At 33.9% G+C, this 21,275-nt stretch overlaps 1 protein-coding gene across 3 annotated transcripts in view; it reads left to right on the forward strand.

Moving 5' to 3' along the window:
- Window positions 1–1,960: 1,960 nt before the first annotated feature.
- LOC133836327 (protein outspread) overlaps window positions 1,961–21,275 on the forward strand; it is a 70,492-nt gene continuing 51,177 nt past the window's right edge. For all 3 annotated transcript variants that reach the window (XM_062266751.1, XM_062266756.1, XM_062266763.1), the window contains exon 1: window positions 1,961–3,195. In XM_062266751.1, coding sequence (XP_062122735.1) covers window positions 2,989–3,195 — 207 coding nt within the window. In that variant the 5' untranslated portion in view covers window positions 1,961–2,988. The remainder of the gene's footprint in view (window positions 3,196–21,275) is intronic.

Raw genomic sequence — 21,275 nt, forward strand, 5'->3', positions numbered from 1 at the left:
CATTTTGTGAAGTGCAAAGACGCGCGTGACTCGCTTGACATTTGAATGAGAGTGCAAAATGTGCAAAACGAGGAGCAGACAGCAAACTGAATAACTGAAGTAGCACCGGCAACAACAATAACGCCAAATACAATTGTTAGCCACCTTAAAAATCAATATGCAGTAATGCAATTGGAAGCCGTGTTGCAGGTATTTCTCACAAATGCAACTGACACAGTCGCAGTAAGTCGAAGCGAATGCGACAACAGTTCCCAAAAAAGAATCCATTATCATGCAACATGTTTCGGCATCTTTGACTGAAAGGCCACAATACTAAATGACCCCATGGAATGTCTAATGCTGCAGTTGAATCAGCGAACACGTGGCAACTAATTACCCAATCGACAGTTCAATTTCTTTTATAAGTGTACAATAAAAAATAATAATATATTATTATACTATTTTACTATGACATAATACATAATACTATGTATAATAATACATTCGAACATTTGTCTCACAAAGGATTTTTATGATTCAATTACCCGAGCTGCAAAGTATTTCCTTTTGCAAAAATGCACCCCAGATATCTCAGCAAAGTACAATAGAAATCCCGAAATTCGCGACACTAATCGAAATACATAAGATAGTCGTGAACTAGATTTAATGGAGCCAGTGAATTGGGAGCAATAAGAATTGTAGGACGTAACTATTTCATATTATTGTATCCCAAAAAACAAGTATTCTATCATCCCTAGCGCCAAGAACCCAAAATCAGTCAAAATATTTGACATTACCCCTGCAAGTTGCATAGTGAACACCTTTCGTCTGTTGCCTCCCTTTCAAGCCGCTCATGAGAATGTTGCATTACCATTTTCCTCATATCTGGTTCGCCGATTCTCAATCATTCGTTCGCTCGCCTCTTGCAGCACACTTGAAAATTTGTTGTGTGAGGTTCTCTTAATGAAGCGTGCACTTAATTGCTGTAGTTGCCGCTGTTATTGTTGTTGTGTCTAGATTGATGTTGTTGTAAACAAATCGATTCGGGAAGTACATCGAGTATGGAGAATGGTTGGATAATGGTTGCATTGCTTTTTACACTTTAAAAGAACAATTTGAGTACCGAGAACAGGTTCAAAAAACTCATTGCAACTATGAGATTAAAGAATTTCAATTTGATTACACAAATAAAAGTGTTTTCTTAGATAAATTAAACTTCTGTACACTTTATTTGAATTTTTGTAATACATTGTAATTTCAGGATGTATAGTTCCAGTAAATTTAAGCTATAACTTGGAAATCGTATATGTATTTCTAGCCGTTTGCGTTTTAGCGGGGCTAAATAGTGATTTTTCCGCTACGATGGCAACAGCTCCATCGAACCAAGTTTGAAGCCGAGCTTAAGTATGAGCGCACTTGCTCTCTTGCAGAAGAGCAGCAGAGAGCATGATGTCACAGAACTTTACAGTATTCGTGTTGATTTTTTAACAATTTGTTTTTAAGAATTATGCATGGGTAAATATATACAGACATACATATGTACATATGTTTACATAAATTATAAATAAAGCAGTAATGTATTATATAATGTATGACGGTATTTTGATTGTTTTGAAATGCAGTTCTTAATACTCTGTTTGTAATCGTCTCATATTAATAATACGTTATTTTACACGTAAATTTGTTCATTGCTGTTCAATTTTATCAGTTATCAAATGCACAGTGTATTGGAACTAATACCCTGTTAACTTTAAGTACAACGGACCGACGCGTCGGAGAGAGCCACAGAAAGAAAGAGAGAGAGAGAGAGAGAGAGAGAGCCTCCACCAAGAGAGCCGACTCCAAATTGCTTTGCTAATGTCTCTCGACATCTTGGTTTTGACATAGCGTTAAAGCGCTCTCTTATTATGGTTGGGTACTCTCCGGTATTGGCGCTCGTGTGGCTGCCGCTCGACTTGTTGTTGGGTCTGGTAGTCAGTATCGTGTGTGCATTCGAACCGAGAGCAACATTTAACGAACGCATGTTTGTCGGTAGTAGCAACAATAGCAGCAGCTTCTAGCGAAACTTCACAGCCACAGCCAAGTGTTTTGTTGGTGTGCCCCAAAGAAGCCAAGTGCAAAGCAAAATTGAATAATTTTTGTAGTGTGTGCGCGTTGCGTGTGAGTAAATGTGCTTGTGCATGTGGTTGTGTTTGTGTATTTTCCGTTTTCTCGGTTGTATTCATATATATTCATATTATTTGCTTGCCATGCCAAAAAATATAAAGTTGATATAAAAATCTAAAGGGCAAAGCAAACGCGCATAACTTTTAGCGAATTCAAGTTAAAAAGTGTATTGTAACAGCAACAAGGAGCCGACTCAGCGATTGTATTGCTATTTTTGGAGCAATTAGCAAAGAATAACAACGACAACAACGAAACGTCGCTGTCGACGTCGACGGCAACAGCAACAACAACAAGAGCAACACTAAAGCCTTACGGCTGCTGTGCCGTTGCTTCTGTGGAGTACGAAAAACAACAACAACAACAGCAAACAAAAATAACAATATCAATTGCGTCGTCGGTCGGCGCATTTGCATAAATATGTAAGGCTGCCAGAACCCGCCTCCCGTGTCATATTGTTAGCCCCTCTGCGACTGCTTGCGCTCCACCTTTTATCAAGTGTCGACAAACATCAAGAAAGAAGAAGATAAATTAGAAGAAGCAGAAGAAGAGAGATATAAAAAGCACAAATTGTGCAAAATTATTCCAATTGTGTTTTGTGTTTTGCTGCTCTTTTCGCGTATTTGCAGTTTCGCGAGTGTGTGTGCGAGTGTGCGTGTGCGTTTTTGTGTGTTGTTTATGTGAACACAATGCCGCTTAGCCCTGAGCAAAAGCAACAACGCTGAGGTGAGCTCTATCTGCCTCGTTCTCTCTCTTTCTGTCTATCTTGCTCGTTCGTTTCTCTTTCACTTCCAATTGCAACGGTCCAGCAGCTGAGAAAAAAAAATCAAAACGCAACTGCAGAAAATGTCAACTTCAACAATAACAACAACAACAACAGCAGCCGCAGCCCCAGCAGCGACAACGGCAGTTTCAACGCCCCCGCTGACTGCGAGTTGCGGACGTACCGCGGACTGTCGTAAATTCTCACCAAATATATTCAACAAGAGCAAATGCAGCCACTGTTTTCGTCAACGGGAGGAGCACAGTGCCGCTGCCTTGGAATGCAATAGGGTGAGTAAAACATGATGGTGTGGAGGGGGAGGGGTGGATGAACAGAAGAGTTCCACTAGTGTCGGTGATAAATGAGAATTTGGGATCCCATGTGTGGATCATAGATACATTCTATCCTTGTCTCTTTTTCACAAGTTGTGTATGTACCACATATATTTATTGTTAGATGCAGTTTGTATATCTTGTGTGCTGTGTGCTGTTTTTATGGACTTGTAGCATTCTTCATAATGGTTTTCTTATGTTACCAAAAGATCGTTCTGCGTTCCTATCTTATTCCACTGATTTTTTTTAGCTTTTTACGACTGGAAATAGGTTAGTATTAATGAATTTGTACAATTTACTTATTGGAAATGTAAGGGATTGTATAATATTATCCATAATTCACAGACAATCGATATTTTCTATGTATATCAAATTCAAAAGTTTATCAAAACATTAATTCATATCAAATAAAAATAACTTCAATCAATATAATTTCAATAATGTTATTTAAAAACTACAATAATTGATTTTTTTGGGCTCTGCTTCGATGTCAAACTTTTTTACTGTATTGGTATATAAACACGATAATTCATTTTTTAAAAACAAAGGAAATAACTATTCGTTTTATACAGTACTTCAATATAAGAAATTTTATCGTGCGTAAGTGTTAACTAACTGGAACAATAGAATCAAGACATTACAATATTATTCTTAAATTTTAGCAAATTAATATACCGGAAAAATACTTCATTTTACATTTTAGTGGATCCTTTTACAAAAAAAACAGATTTTGAACAGAAACAGCAGCATTTCTTTTACTAAGAGTTTTGCCAGGGCAGAAGTAGTCTTGGCTCAAATCTAAAACAAACTTTATATAAATATGATTGGATCCTTATGAAATTTTGTTTATCAAATTTTTCTAAAAAACTAAATTTAAGATGATTCAGAATATTTAAAGCATGTATACAAAAAAGGTACTTTTGTATTTTTCAGTTTTTAAAGCATGTATGTATGTCGTAAATTTTAATGCCACAACTGATTTTCACTTTTTCCCGCATACCTTTAGGTTCCCCATGAACTGCTAGCTTTACAATTTAATGCTTTGATTGGTTTTTTGTTATTTTAATTAAATGTTGACCGCATTCGGCTTGAAATTCTAAGAAACGTAAAAGGCAAAAGTTGATTTTGTCTTAAAGGGCCTTTTTAACATTTTTTTGTTAGTTTGATAGAAGAAAAGTTTGAAATCTGGCTTTTGATGAGAGTGAATTTAATCATGTTATAGAATATAGTGAATCATCTTTTGCAAAAGGAATTATGTAGTTTACTTTGTATATAAAAGTACTACAAACTAAAGAATTTTGTATTCATTTCTCTCTATGATGCTTTGACAACAACAAAAATGGTTAGCTTGTTAATTGAGTAAATCTTTTGTATCAACAGAATTATTTATCAGTTGAGTCCCTTATTAAAACATTTGCCACTTCAGTTCAAATGTTGAGTGAAATGCGTTTCAATATTTCTGCTCACAGCGCACGCATTTTTGTAAATATCTAACTAGATATAGTAGTAAGTATGGGTATACAATGTATATGTAAATAAAGGAGCAGCTATACCAATAAGCGAAGTATTGACATATCTGTTAAGTGCTCCATTTGGTGTTAAGAACTTGCCCTCGGCTTCGGTTTATGACTTCCTATTCTCACGACAACCATTGTTGTGTTTTGTGCTAATTTTTGAGGGCCATCCAACTTATCGTTTTTAGAGTCTCACTCTTTTCAAAGACGAACTGTGAATTTATGGAAACCCAAGTGAATTGAGCTGAAGTGTACTACTCATGCTTACTTTAAAAGCATTTTGTTAACAGTTTTTTTTTGTCCAATTATTCGCTGTGGAGCTCGATGGTCTGAGCAAAATAATTGAATTCAACATTCAGCCCACAAATAGCACAAATTTTGTCCCGTCGAAACAATTTCAGCCCAAGGCGATGTAATACTGCAATCACATCAATTAAAATTGTGCCAATTGCCGGCTAAAAGCGTAATTACGTCCAACATATTTACACATATTTTACTATTTCTGACATACAAAATTTATTAAGCCCCAGAAATATAGAAAAAAAATACAAATAAATAAACAAAAATAACAGAAATAAATAATTTTGCAGTGAATGATTGTCAATAAAATGTAAGACGTCTTTCTGCTCTCTAAAAGAGATAATAAATAAATTGAACAAAAATAAGCAAAAATATAAAAATGAAATATATATAAAAATACTAACCCTTAAATTGGTATGCAGTTTTATTTAAAATTGTTAAATCAATTTACATTGTTTTCGACAAATAGTTAAAGAAATATTAAAAGTGTGACTTCTTGTGACGCTGTTTGTACTGTTAATAATGCCGTTATTATTAGTATTATTTTATTATGATCCTGATTCTGATAAATAATTATACCATTTACCGATAATTTATAATCTGCATCAAATAAAGTGATTCTTAATCTATCTTAGCTTATTAAGAAGCTTTAAAAATATAATATATAGTAATAGTTATTATGTCGTTCCGTGAATTGTAGCATATAATGTTCCTTGAATTTCTCGGTTATAGATAAAAATAGATATAGTGAGTTTTTCTCTCTTGCTCAGCTGCAATTAGAAGGCATTCGTATCTGCTTGTCAAGAGTACGAGCATTCGGTCGAGTTTTGCTGGGGCCTTGTGCGGTTAATCACCTAAAAGATCGACCCCAGGCACAGGGCCCTAGAAAAACGGTGCCCCTAGACGGTTCTTCTAATTTTAGACGCACTTTGTTTTTTGTTTTTGCTTTTTCACTACCCTCGAAGTTGTCTTCTCTTGTTTGCGCCCTCCTCTGCACAATCGCCCCTGTCTTGCCTGTCACTGTGTATAATGTGATCATAATTGCTCTGTATGCATCTCGTTTGTATTTGCATCTCAGTTAGTTCTTGAATTACCCATGTGACCATCTACAGTCAACTTCTAGAAAACACTCAACGGTGGCCACTTAAAAGACATCGATTAGGTGCGTATTTAAGATGTTGAATTGTAAAATAACTTTTGAAAATATCAATTAGTGTCTTTGAGCTACTCCGAGATATTGCAACATTCTTAATTCATGATCTGCATTTTCAAATGATGGACCAAGTTGACAATGGAGATGGCTACAAAGCAGGTCACTACTTGTTAAAAATCCAATGAAAATAATGTTGATAGTAGTGTTGGATGCACAACAGACATAGGAATAATTTAAAAAATAATTTTACATGCATGAACATTATCTTAACCCACCTTGTTATGCGACATGCAACTGTATTTAAAAAAAGAATGAGTGCGTTCATACTTCTATATAATTATACAGGGTTGTGTGCCTTTAGATGCGATTCGGTCTCTCTGCATGATGTTTTTGCGACGTGCTCAAGAGAACTTTGTTGCTGTTGCGACAGCGTTGATTGATTGTTTGGCTTAGATTTTGTTGTTGCTGTTGACGTTATTGTACTCTTAAGGAGCGTGTTGAGGGCAATGTTGCTGTGCGAATGGCTATTTGCATTTTTCTAGGTTAATTAGTTAGATAGGTGCATTGAACTTTGAAGAGATGCGTAGTGTGAACTTTTCTAGAAGGGTTTACAATATGCTTATCCTTTCACTATTATTTAGAAATTAGAATATATATTTTATAATAACAAGTAATTAATACAGTAAACAACACACTTGAACAAAATTACAGTAGTTAATTGATAATTAAAGACTCTAAGTGTGATAAATTTAATTTTTAAATGGAATCTTTGCTGATATTTTGAGGTATCTGTTAATCATTTGTTATCATCGTCAAACATCGAGGCTATATACACACATAGATAATAAATGCTTCTCTTTATCTCTTCTTGAAACTTCGTTTCCAAAGATTTGGTTATAATATAAATGTTTTTACCCCCTCGCCACTCATCTCATATATTTTGTATATAGTACTAAGGTATATCTAGAATGAAGTAGTATATCGAAATAAAAAATATAGCTTTTGACATATTTTAGAATTTTTTCGGTGTATTAACTTGGTAAATTTTAAGAATAAAACCGTATTGTTTTGCGGTTATTTAAAGAACGTAGCGACTGTAGCTTTCTTACTTGTTTTAGTACATTTTAGACTCTAAATGTAAGAGAATCTGCAGATAAGAGTCTTCTTTTAAATTTTCCTTATCGCCAGCTATTATAATGTTGCCTATTTGTGTTGCCTTGTGGCAGCTATCTTATCTATCTATGTATCTATTCATATAATTATTTAGTAAAGATTTGAGATTCGTTGACTTAGCCTTTTTCTCAAATTTTCCTCTCCAAAGCTGTACGTCGAAGTCTTCATATATTTTTCTCTTTCGTATTTTTGCATTCAACAATTATCAGCACGAACCTTTCTGTCACTCAACATGAGCAAGGTTGTCCCAGACAATGGCCAGAGTTGCCAGATTTGTTCAACAAATAGTTGCTATAGACAAACGAATCTTATCATGCTATACAAACAACAAATCATCAATCATTCAGTCTACTGTCTCAATAACAAAGACAACAACATATCATAGAACAGTAATACAAAATGCAAAAGGCGAGTTCAATCAGATGTTTAACTAACACAGCTTCATCTTTGGACATGTCACTATTCAGTAGAATCTAATGCCTACTAATGTCTAATATCTACGTTTAAAATTTCAAACCTCAAACTTTAACGTTAAATAAGAAAGTCATTTTGTGAAAATAATAGCTAAGTTCGCATCTTTTTTCACTTATAGCATCAGTCTTGCCCATTCTTCTATAACGAAAATAGGAATAATGTTGTGATTTTGCACTACCTAATTAAAAAATTCGTTTCATTTTGGTCAGGTGCTTTTAACTAATCGTTTTAATATATTTTTCATTTATGTACCGGAATTAACCTTTCACATTTAAAGTTGTTATTTTTTCAATTTGCTAAGCGGAAACGAAAGTTCTAATACTAACTTTCTCAGCGTGCAACTCCAACAAATAATGTTAATAAATTTAGTATCTCCAATAATTGTAAATATTTATGTTTGTCCAAGAATATTTAATCAGTTACAAAATTAAGAATAGCACCCATTTTTAATTTTAATTTTTTTTAGCGGCGAAATTATATATAAGGTGTGGAGATGCCTTCTTCTACCTGTTTCGTATATTTCCTATCAGCACAAATTTATATTAAACTTCTCCGGTCTGGGGCAGCCCGGTCTCAAAAATATTTGCCCATTCGTTATTTTTTATTTACGATATTCAAATGTGATGTTTCTTCTTGTTGTATTGTTCTTATAGTAGTTGTTGATATTGCTGTTGGCTTTTATGTGCGGTCAAGGTGAGTGAGCTAAGGAGCAATCGAGCGATCAAAAAACCCGAGGCAGGTGACGAGCCAAATTCTGCAAAATAATTTAGCACTTCCAGGAAGACGATGCGATTTCTGCTAAAGTTGATATTGTCGCTTGGTATTTTGGCGAGACGATAAATCATTTAAAACCCTGCCTTTTATTTGACAATCTTGAATTTGATTAAATATTTTGTTTTAATCTTGTACGTAAAGAATAGTGGAGTATATTATGTTTGATAAAAACTGACAAACATTTTACTTATAGGTATAAATAATAATAATACAAAAAATAATAAATCTGTTTTAAAAATCTCAGTTTCTGATCTTATAATGATTATAAGCGATACGAAAGGGTATCTCGAAGTCAAGCACCCGCGATTGAAATGTTCTTGTATTGATTGTTATGAGATATTTTACGTTTTGAGATAATTTTGAATAATTTTGTTTTCTTAAAAACATTTTGCTAAATATTTGTTAAACAGATTTTGACGTGCCCAGAACTGAGTTTGTGGACCTATATTCCAGTTTGAAATCTGAGTTTTGTTAGATCCAAACAAAAGGCAAACAGACAGTTATTAGCTCCAAAAGTTTCTTATATATGAACTTGTAATGTAGACTCTAGGCAATTACGGCAATAGACAACACAACGGACCCCAACGACGTCAATGCTTTTATTTACAACCAATAATTTAGGCAGCCACCGCAGCAATAGCAATAGCAACAGCCACAGCAACAGCAACAGCAGCACCACAAACAACACATGCTAAATTATGTAGGTGGACGCGATAATTTCGAATTGCAGACACCGACACTCCAAACATAGTCTCTAAACTGCTGCCAGAGAGTTGGGAGAGACTGAGAAACCCCCAAGGTTTCCTCCACCGCTAAAACCAGATGAAAAAGAAAAAAAAAACAATTTCCAAGTCGCGCCCAAAAAATAACAGCAAAAACGTCTCTCCCTGCATTTTTACCTTTTTCTAGCAGCCGCTGCCCTCGAGTGCATTTTTATTTAAGTAAAATAAATTTGTTGTCCCAAAAAATCAAGCTGTCGTTATTATACATTTTAAGAGTCGTACAAAATTGAGCTGGTTAAAGAAAGAGACGAAAAAATTTAGAAATGTAATCATAATCTGCGTATTTCAAAAATGAGTGCAGACAAGAAAATATTAGTAGACGTTATAAAGCCATCACAGAATGGTAAGCGATGTTTCATTGAAGTCATGTGATTGGTTTTATATAATACTCCACATGTATTGATGATTTAAATTCAGTTTTGGTACAATATTCAATGCTGCATTACTTGTGGGTGGTGCGTCTACACACATCACCCTCTTCTCTTCACCGTCTTCTTGGTCACTCCTTTCTAACCGACTATAACATTGTTCAACTTTGTCTTCGATTTGTTTGCCTCACGTACGTGGGCCACAGTCAAAATGTAGTAAAGTCTGTTAGTGCTCTTGTTGTTGCTGTTGTGCAGTTTTTTGTTTTTGTTTTTTGTTGTTGTTGTTGCTGTTAGTGGCGACAAAAACAGCTATAAACAAATAACTATGCCACCGCCGATGGCTACAGCTACAGCTACAGCTATGGCCTGGCCAATGTAGCTTGGGCGAGCTCCATTTGAGCAAATCATGCACAATTGCTAGAGATTGTACTATGTGGCACGATAGACACACCCGAGCGTAAGACCGAGCCGCCATTGTTTGAATCTAAATGTGTGTGCATGAGTTAGAGCAAAAGGGGAACGCTGAGACGCTGAGACGTTGAGACGCTGAGATGGAAATGGTAGTTGGAATCCAGCTCATGAAATATTTAGGTGTTTGCCGTATTTGAGCAAGTCTTGCATAATTTATACGGCTGTACTTTTAATTAAAGGTATCGCAGATGTACGACTGCGAATGATACTTCTTACTTGCCCGTATTTGGACCGAAATATTTTGGCTACAAAATTCAACATTGCGTTGCTCGCTTCGGCCCAGTTGCAACTTGATTTATCACAAAACTAGTTTGAACTACTCTGACCTCCGGAGCAGCACAGGTCAATAGCAATCAGTCTGTGGTCATAATTAGCCCTTCTAGTTGGTCAATTGCAAGTGTTTTTTTCCAGTCGAGTCATTAAGCAAATATCTACGCGTATTGGCCAATTATCAACCGTTTTGCTTCGAGTTGTATAGGTCGGAACTTTGTTCCATTTAATATTTCCGTTACTCCTTGGGTAGCATACTATAATATAGTAAGTGTATGTAGAGGAAGCGTAGTGAGAAATTATCCACCCAATAATGGTAAAACATACTAACTCTATTCTTGCTTGTAAAGTTTATATAGATATGATATAACATATTCCTGATCAATAAACGAGTCGATATACATACTCTTGTTCGTCTCTGTTAATGTAATAGGAAATTTTTTTAGTATTGACCGTATTAACACTGCTGCTGTTCACAAATATGTTTTGTATTCTATTAAAATGAACATCAGTTTTTTACGTAGACAATAGACAATATGTTCACTCAACTTTAACATTCTCACATATTTGTACTAGATGTAAAACTTTATTTTTGATAAATATTAATCAATGTTTTCTTTTCAATTTTTAGGTATGTATGACTGTCAAAATTAAACTTATATCGTATTCTGTTGGAGCTAAATCAAGGTATTGTTACTCGTTGGAACCATTATTAATAACATTTACTTAAGCTTCAGAAAATAGTTTACAGCTATGAGATCTAAATCATGAATGATATGTAAGTTGAAATGAGAATTTCAGCTATCGATGTTTTACTTAAAAAATTGCCAAATTCCTTTTTATGTACAGGGTTTACAAATAGCTTAATTGTCAATTTTAATTAAAATTAATTATATTGCATGCCCAAATAATGCGGAAACATGATTTGATGATTAATCCTACGCCTACTCACACAAACAGACAGATCTATGTAAATAAATTGAGCGATGATAGTTCTTAGCTTTTGATGATGTTGATGGCCAAATAAATTGTGTAGAACGACGTTGAAATTTTGTTGACCAAAATTGAGCCTAAGTTTTGAATTGAGAGGAAAAACTGTGTCAAAGTTGTTTGGTTTCTCTCGTTTATCAGCTATTTTCATTTGTTTTTACAGGTTTTTGTGCGCTTTTCGAACACCATTGCTATTTAACTGTTTATCACTTAGCGAATACGTATTTCACGTTCTGTTCACTGTGTTTACATTTTCGCCACGTTATCACTTATTAACCCACTTCCGGCAACCGCGAAGAGAAATTAATTTGCAATGACGGACAATAAAAATGGAAAAAGCAGAAAATAGCAAAAGCGAAATGATGAAGTTGAATGTGAAGATGAAGATGAAGAACGAGATGCAGAAACAAAAGAGAGAGAAAAAAAAAACAGTAAAAACGATTTACAGAACCTAGAAAAAATCATAAATCATGATGGCGAATTGGGCTAATGTCGCTTCATGTGAAAGTCTCAGACTATCTATCGTATTAAGTAATTTTCTCGTAATTAATCAAATTATCTTGCATTTAGCATAGATTTCTCACCGCCCAGTGAAAGAATAAGTGGGTGTGGCACACGGAATGCTGTTTACAGAAAAACACCTTTCAGGCGATTCGATTTAGTTGCTGTTCAATTGATTGTTAATTGAAGACCGCCACACGCAGCGTAGCATTTCAATGCGTTTCATTCATTTTCCTTTCGAGTTGACAAATGTGGCAGCAACAATACATCAGCAACAGTAACAGCAACAGCAACAGCCACAACAACAGCAACAGCTACAGCAATAGCCGCAACAACAATAAACTCGCACATGTCTACAAGTTTAGGTCGCTGTATGTGACCTACTTTATTTCCATTCCATTCATTTAGCTTGTGTTTAGGTGTTTGTTATATCGATGTGAAGAAAATTATTCGAATACTTCATTGCACTGAAATGTCGATACTCTTTCGAATATCATTATAGCTTTCATTGCAATTATGACTGTAAATAGCGTCTAATTGCTGTTGAACGATCATTAGAATCGATCATTTCCAGTAATAAATTTCATCAGTTATTGAAATTGTCTATTTCAAATACAAACTTTCCATTGGACTTAGTATCAGCAAAATATTTGTAATATTTGTCCTATAATACATACGCATAGATGATCTATGAATATATATATATATATTATATATAGTTTTGTAAAAGAACACGATATTATATATATTATATGCATATTAATAGAGGGTGTATAAAGTTTGTTATGTTCATTAGTAATTGTAAGTTTTTAAAAACCAATTCATTGTTTTTCTGTGTTCATTAGAGTCGCATTTGAACTCGCTTTTGACTATTGACAAGGTCTAGGTGCAGCCTCTGGGACAGATCGACAATCTGACAGTCACACATAGAGCAGACCGGCTTTTACTGCTCTGGATCGCTGGTCAATTGATTGCTTTACAGATTTCAATTCGATTTTATATTCACTTTGGATTGGCTGTCATTCAGATTTCTTTCGCAGAGCCCACACGCGCGGGTAAAATCATTGAAGCAGTGAATATTCGAGTACTCATGTACAAAGTAAATCAAACAACAGTATAAAAAGGACTCAAGCAGATGTATCTGTACGCTCATTAACTATTACTCCTATTGATTATTTTTTTCTCTCCAATTCTTCATTCTCAAATTTCCATTCATTTAATGGAAAATTAATACCTACTAGATTATTTGGTATTTAATGAGAATACAATATTTCAAATTAAATCAAAACCATTTTAACTTTGTGTGTTTTCAAACATTTTTATAATGGATTTTAGTGTGGCCATAAAACGTTCCGATCCAAATTTAGGCCTACAAAGGTTGGTAACAATGGAACGAAACGAACAAAACTGATCAGGTTTTCAACTTCCATCGTCAGTTAACTACTCTCTTACCTACTTTTTTGATTTGTTTGCTGCCAAAATCAAATAATTGTTTTGAGGAGCTACTGTGGGTATAGCATGCAAACAATTTCAGGTTGCAGATACAAGCTAAACTTCTTGAGATATGATGAACTCGTAAAGTAAGTATCTATAGATACTACAACTCGTCGCTTTCGTAGTACAACGACGCATAGGAATCAATTTTCGAGGCGGACAAATTACTTTGATTCGATTTGCGAAATTGCTTAGACAAAGCACTGGGAATGAGTATATGAATGAGACTGAGAATGAGAATAAGAACTCAACTTTCATGTACCGTTGGCGCCCTTTCGTAGGCTATTCGCGCTTCCTCATCGTGATCATCGAAATTGACATCAACATCGACAGTCTCAAAGCTCTCTTGCTAAGTTGTGAGCGAGTGTGTGTGTTGTGTTGCGTTGTGTATGTGAAGTAATCGGTACGTACTACGTAGTTGCCACTCAAACCACAGCGAGCAACTCTGGCTCTGGCCTCAAATGTTGTTGTAAGTATTCATTCCTCTCTCGTTCTCCGTGCTTCGTTCTCTCCTCAACGGTTTCAAAAGGTTGTTGAACTTGTTGTACAACTTGGTTTCAATTTTGTTCCCTCAATCAGTTGGCTGTTCTTTGGCTTTTGTGCTCGTTTCTGTTCCCGTCCATCAGTGTGTCTGGCGCTCCCTCCATCTTTCTTCATCCCACGGACCGTTCATACTTTTAGTTCTACTATAGAAAATTATATTATTATTATTATTAATATTATTAATATTATTATTATCATGTACTCCACTCGCTTGTGGACTTTTGTTTGTGCACACCGTTTTACTGTTATATTTTACGCAGAGAGTACTCGAAGTGAGAGTCAGAAATCGGTATTCCCTATTCCTATGCAAATTCTAATCAACATCGAACGAGTATAATGAAATCTTGATGTCAATTATCTTGAAACCTTCCACAACAATAAGCATCTAAGCTTCGATTAAGAGTTTTCAAACTCCTTTTCGTTAATATTTTCTTGAAGCCTCAGTTGTTTTTTTATTTTAAAACATGATTTTAAATTACGAGCGCATTGTGTTATCATGGACTGGTTTTGGGATTGATCTTACCACAAATTAATAGTTCTCTTTCAGTCGTCACCTTTAAATTTACGGGGGAATTCAAACTATTAAGCGATTAATGGCTGAATATCTCTTCAGGTAGAATTATCTCTTTATTAGAATATTAGAAACAAAGACCTAATACCATTTTTTTAGTGAGTAGATAACTTAAGTCAAGTTTAAATGTGTGTTCGAAAATTTTCATTAAATTATTGTTCGAAGTGCGTAAATGTATTTCTGACCCTTTTAGTATCTACAGACGAGTTCGAGTTCATTTACCCAAAAAATTTCAAGCTGAGGGTAAATATGTTTTTACTCTTCCCTACTTAATTTGTAAAATGATAACAATTCTATTATTAGAAAATAAATACTGATCACATTTGTGAGATAGTAGAACAGATTATTGGCAACACAATGTAGGTGTTTATTCTAGCATTCTTAGTCAACACGCTTAAATGTAGAAAATTCCAATAAATCATCTGTCTTAGCCTATGTGACCCGCTTTATGTTCTTTGCCACACGAAGCATTTGTTCGTTTCCATCTCGTCAATAAATCAATTGCATCGCGCCTGTCAATTGCTATTAATTTCTTTCGGTATTGTGCAAAAAAAAAAGGTATAAATATATTTTATGTTTAAGTACAAGTGAGTAAAGGTGAAATACAAAATGCATAAATTATTTAGTGCTAAAGAGCACAATGTCATATGCGTCGAATTGTGGGCACTGTGAGAATTTTCACAGTCTTCAACTTTTGCCCCTGCCATAAGCCACAGTTGCTTTATGCGATTGTGTTTAAGTGTGTGTGCCAATTGACTAGCTGACCAGTTAACTAGGTGACCGGCTGGGGGTTTGTTAGTCATGGTGTGAGTGACTAAAACGTATTGTGAATGTGATATATCGATTAAAGTAGCGAGCGAATATTGGAACACAAAAGCTGCCCTTTACTAAAAGTCAGTCAAATACTTCTTGTAAGGCCAATAATCCATTGTATTTAATTGTAACATTCACTTTCTAGTTATGTAAATCGAATGACGCTAACAAGTGGAACATTGGCAAGGTGATGAACATTTGACTAGAACAACAACCGTGACAGAAACAATAACAATCTTCAACAGAACTGAACCAACAGCAACGAAATAAGCAACGATGGAAAACAACTTGAATTGCGTAATGATGACAGTCAAATGTTATGTAAACTTGGAAAATGTCGTTAACTCTTTTGGTTAATTTAATTTTCCGCTTTGCTTACTCTATGAACATTTCTTACTAGGCCTCTATTCGCTCCACAATATGATATACAAACATACACATATACGATTATGTTTATTTTCCACTTCATTAAACTGCAACGACTGCGGCTTGAACCTCTTATGTAATTTCCTCAAAACTGAAAACATCATTGTGAATATTTTGAGTATTTTTTCAGTATTTTGTATATATAATTCGAGTTTAAATAGATTTCGTTATTGTTATTATTTTCTTTTGTTTTTGTTTACCTTTACCTTACTTTTATTATTTAATAAATGTGCAATGTAATGTGCTCTATAAAATGTACAAAAGTTATCAAAAAAAAAGATTTAAGGACCTATTGTAGTTCATCATCGAAATGATATTTGGATTTACCTCACGTTACTTTGTAGTTTGATTGAAATATCCCATTGAAACCTTTCAAACTCACCTGCATATCATCATGATTAACAGAACTCAAATAATATTTGTTGTATAGTTCGTTTTATATTAGATGATTATGTTTATATTTTTATGCAGTATTTTTACACCCGATACTGATAACATTTGTAAATTGGCGTTCATGTTCTTAAGGAATCTGCGAGAAGCGATAAACAATCCACAATCTTTAGTTTAGTCAGCAGCAATTAACGGACTAGCATTTGTCGCTGACCTCAAGTTAAGCATTACCATGACCTATTTTGGGGAACTCCCACCGATAGTTTTAGCTGTTGCTGCGCTTTTGAAATCATTTCATTTTTGTAGGGCCTTTTACTTTTCTTGTCCGATTTGTCTACGACGTGAACCTGCAACTAATTAGTTTAATAAGGCCAGCTTTCAATGCTGTTTGTTGTTATAGGCAGTGAGTGCATTGTTAATTACCTCTTCAAACCTTTCGCTGCACTGCACTTTCACATACCCATTGAATTATTGAATTACGGTTGCAATAAATAATTGTAAAACCACCATTCACCATTGTTGATCATCGCATTTCCATATTTGTATACTAAACTCAGCACAAAGGGGAGAGAGGTAGATGCATACCGTATGTGCTAAATTTGAATGTACAACTTTTACTCGTATCATAAAGCTATTTAATTGTAATTTTCCGTTTCTCAGCTACTGTTTTCGCAGAATGATTTTCTTTTTAAATTGATAGTTTCATACTTTTGCCAATAAATAGCCAATGATGTCTGGTAGTTTAAAAACGGTAATTATGTAAAACGTTAACCATATTTATTTATTATGTTCCGTCTTTGAAATATTTTTTCCTTGAAATCCAGCATTTAAACTCAATGACGAAATCCGTCGAAAAAATTGTAGTTGTTAATAAAAAACTGCATATTGTATAAATTCTGCAAACATATGATACCTAAAATAGCGTAGACTCGTCCTCGGCAGTTTTATTAAGAATCATCAAAAATACGATACCAACAGATAATGTATATTAATTATAAATCGTTGCCAAAACCACAAGAGTAATTTATTAATTTTTCAATAAATTACTGCAACTATCTGGGGGATCTCCTTGTAATTAGAAGTTAAAACAACTTTCACTTTACTTTACTGAAATAATTGATAAAGCTTAATCGAAAAACTCAAGAAAGCAGAATCTTAGAAATATGAAAACGATGCTTGAAGCGAATTAATTAATTACGAATGCATATTGCTATCAAACAGGCATTTTTACCTTCTTTCCTACAGGTTGATGCCTATAAAAAAACAAATGAATTGAAATTTGAGACACGCCCAAATATATTCAGAAATCTACTCAATAGCTCGTCTTATTTTCGTCTTTACTTTTCTTCTTTTTCCTATACATAATTTGTTTTTAATTTAACCTTAAAAGTATTTTCATTATAAATTTTGTAAATCTCATTCTTTCAAGATGCCGCCAACATTGGTTTGTTGTTTAGCAATTATATTATTGGAGCTTACATAATGTATACTTTATATCTGCAGTGACTTCAAATACAATCAATATATGTTTTATTCAATGGTAGAAAATAGAACATAATTAGTTATATCGATCAACAATATTTATGATGCCTTCTAGAACGGATGCTTTCATTTGCCTTATAGTTTGTAAAAATATTTAATTTTTTTATGAACATTGTAATTAACAATAATATGTGTCAACATGTATTATTGCATATTCTACTAGAAAAACTATTCGTATATTTATATTTCGTATATTTATCACAAGTTGAAAATATATTTGCATATTTACGATATGAATGTTAGAGAATCTTCCACTCTTGCAAAACAAGCAAGATTAGTAAACACTTTACTTATATATCGATATTGATTCTTAAATATATTCTTAATTTTTTCATTAAAAATTGTACACTTTAACGATAATTCAAAAATCTTTCAAATTACGAGTCTTAGTTGTAGTAAGACCAAGGGTAGAGATCTGCAATATATTATGATTAAATTCCAATGTTCAGATCTAGTTTAAGACATCATGTTTATAAAAACAAACATAATGTGCACAGTACATCAGATTACACTGTCATCGACAGGCTCTGAAACTCTTATGCAACAATAGCATCACTAGCAGAAATTGCAACAAAAGATCTTAGCATACAAGTAAAAAGTTTCTCACATTAGGCAAGCTACAACAACGTAACAGCTATGAGAAAAATCACACATTATCTTCTTGGAAAAATCAATAAATCAGAGCCACAACTTTAAACAAAGCGTTCGAGAAACAACAGAGGTCGCTTAGAGTGCGCCAATCTGTCGAAATCTTAAATATTTCGCCAATGAAAAATTTTACAAATATCATTGAAAGCTGCGACCCCTTTCCCGTCTTCTGCCACAGACACATTTATTTCAGCTGCCACACAGCTAAAATGTCAAAAATGCAATAAGAAGCAGTCGAAACAAAGAAAAACAACAAGTAAAACAAGTTTTAAAAAAAAATCATAGACACAACAAATATTAAATACCCTTCAATTGTTATTCCGACTTATGTCAAGTAGTGTATAAAATACTAAATATTCAGTATGTTTTATACACTGTGATAGTACAGGTCATTCGTAGACTTTAGCACAATATCAAAATATTTTGATAGGGTATTCAAAAACTAGTCTTCTGTATTTTACATAGTTGTGTTTTGTTGTTGTTTTTTTCGTTTTGAGGGCAATTGTATAATACATAACATCAATTACAAGCTGCAAAAAAAATGCAGTAACAATTTAAATTACAAGTAAAAAATCACAGCCACAATATCAGCGACAATAGCATCAACAAAAACAAACAGCAGCACTGCCAGCAAAAACAACAATCGAATGAAGGTAGTTGTTATTAGCCCCAGCTACATTTTGTCGTTGTTGACCTCACTTGACTCTTTTTCACATCGAAGACAAATAAAACAAAAAAATATAAAAACTAAATCTGTCTGCTCAGTATTAACTTCTTAAATAAGATAATACAACAACCACTAAGAAGGTACTATATGTTAAACAAATTGTAAATTGTAATGTGGATTGTGTAATCATGATGCAGCTATCAAGAGATCTTTCCATTTTACCGTAGGTAATTACATTTGGTATTGTAACAGATACATACGAGTTACAGCGACGTAGTGTATTCAGTCAGTGGAGACCATCAAGCTTATATGTATATACAGATGATACAAATCACCAATATTAAAGATCTGAATAGTATTTTAACTTTAAGTACTGTTTCCATATAAGAAACAAGTAAGACAGCTACAGTCGGGTGTGCTCGACTGAAATAAGAGCAAATTAGTGCTGTATAATTCAAAAATTAATATACACCAAAAATACTAAAATACACCGAAGTCTATATTTGGTATATTTATATAGTAGTGTAATCAAAATATAATAGTTCTGTTTCCTTCTTACCTTTTCCGTGCCAATTTTAGGCACACAAAAGTTTGCTTAAAAGGATCAGACTAAAATACCGATTAATGTAATTTCATTATTTATGAATACAGGTTCTGTTCCTGAATTTAGAAATTAGCTTTTGGATTTATTATGCCTAGCTCTGATGCAAGGCTATTCTGAACAGCACAGACCCGAGACCCAAGACATTAAACCTAACCTAAAGATACCGAGGTAACAATTTGTGAATGACAATAATTGCATGTGTGATATCAAATTGTCATGCAGTCAAGTCACTTGCTAAAATCAATTAAGCCAAGTTGAACGCATCTATTGGACAAAGTTATTTTTATCTACAGCGCTTATCTTACTGAGAGTCAAATGAAAGCCCCCAAAGCATAACAAGTTCAATTTATCACAACTTCTTGTTGCAAGTTGCAAGAGTAGCGTTCAGATGCTTACGGTAAATGTCCAAAGTTATTACCAAAAGCTGACAAATTGCGATTCAGGTTTGCCATTCGATTACGCGCAACTCTCGCGGAAATAGAAATCCCAGATTTATGCGACCGATAAGCTGCCAGCCGAAGAGCTTAAAGCTATGCGGAATTCCCAGTCAACGCCTTGACTTCACCCATTCTATGCAGTGTGTTGCCCCTTAAGTCGCTAATGATTGCAATCATGTCATTGTCATAGCATAGCGGTACTCAGTTAATTAATGATAGACTTTTCTAAGCTTAAGGCTTAGTTGCCTGGTTATATTTCTTTCGCCGTTAATTAAATCAATAACTCTTATTACCAGAATATTTCAATAATAACTATTCTGCTTTTTGCAAGTGTACAGAACTCGCATAAAATCAACTTGCATTTTTTTTTATATAATTCTGCTTGCATACTCTTTTTAACACTTTTCCTTTTTCAAAATGTTGCTAAAAATAGTTGTTACTGTTATTGGAGTTCCTTTTTTTGGAGCTTATCAACATAAACTCAAGTTAAGCGACCTGACATTTTAAAATGCATTTTGTGCACAACTTCAGAGAATCACCTTAAATAAATACGTTGTTTCATGCAGCTGCTGAAAAAGCTGACACAGCCGTCTAAAAAAAATTAGCATCAGCGTAAAAGTCTTTTTGTTTTTGTACTTTGATGCTCTAACCAAGAAGTTATAATTAATTTTAAACCCTAAATATAATATACATATAGCTGACATATTCTAATTGGAGGATATGATATAATTGGATCAAGGTTCATACAGAACTAAACATTAAAGAAAGAGTATTAAATAGTCGGTATTTTATTTTAAAAACAGTTTTAAACGTTTCCATATAAGTTCTTCCATTTTTTCTTCATTTTTTTTTTTTTGTTTTTGAGTTGTCACTTTGCATTGTTTTGATTATTTTTAGCATCAGGTCTGCGCTCATCTGAATGACACAGATTTAAGAGAATTGCATTTCGGTTTTTTTCTGTTGTCTGTTGGTAATTAACCCATATGAAGCCAATGCTATAATTTTCCACAATATTTCTGTTTATCTTACTTAATCTCACTCATGCGCTCCTTCTATTTCTGTTTTGCTCAGCCTTTCTTTCACAATCAGATGTCAAAAAAGCGATTATTTCCTGTTTATGAAGCAACTGCAAG

Source organism: Drosophila sulfurigaster, chromosome 2L, assembly GCF_023558435.1.
Source record: "Drosophila sulfurigaster albostrigata strain 15112-1811.04 chromosome 2L, ASM2355843v2, whole genome shotgun sequence".
In the NCBI taxonomy this organism is placed as follows: domain Eukaryota; kingdom Metazoa; phylum Arthropoda; class Insecta; order Diptera; family Drosophilidae; genus Drosophila; species Drosophila sulfurigaster.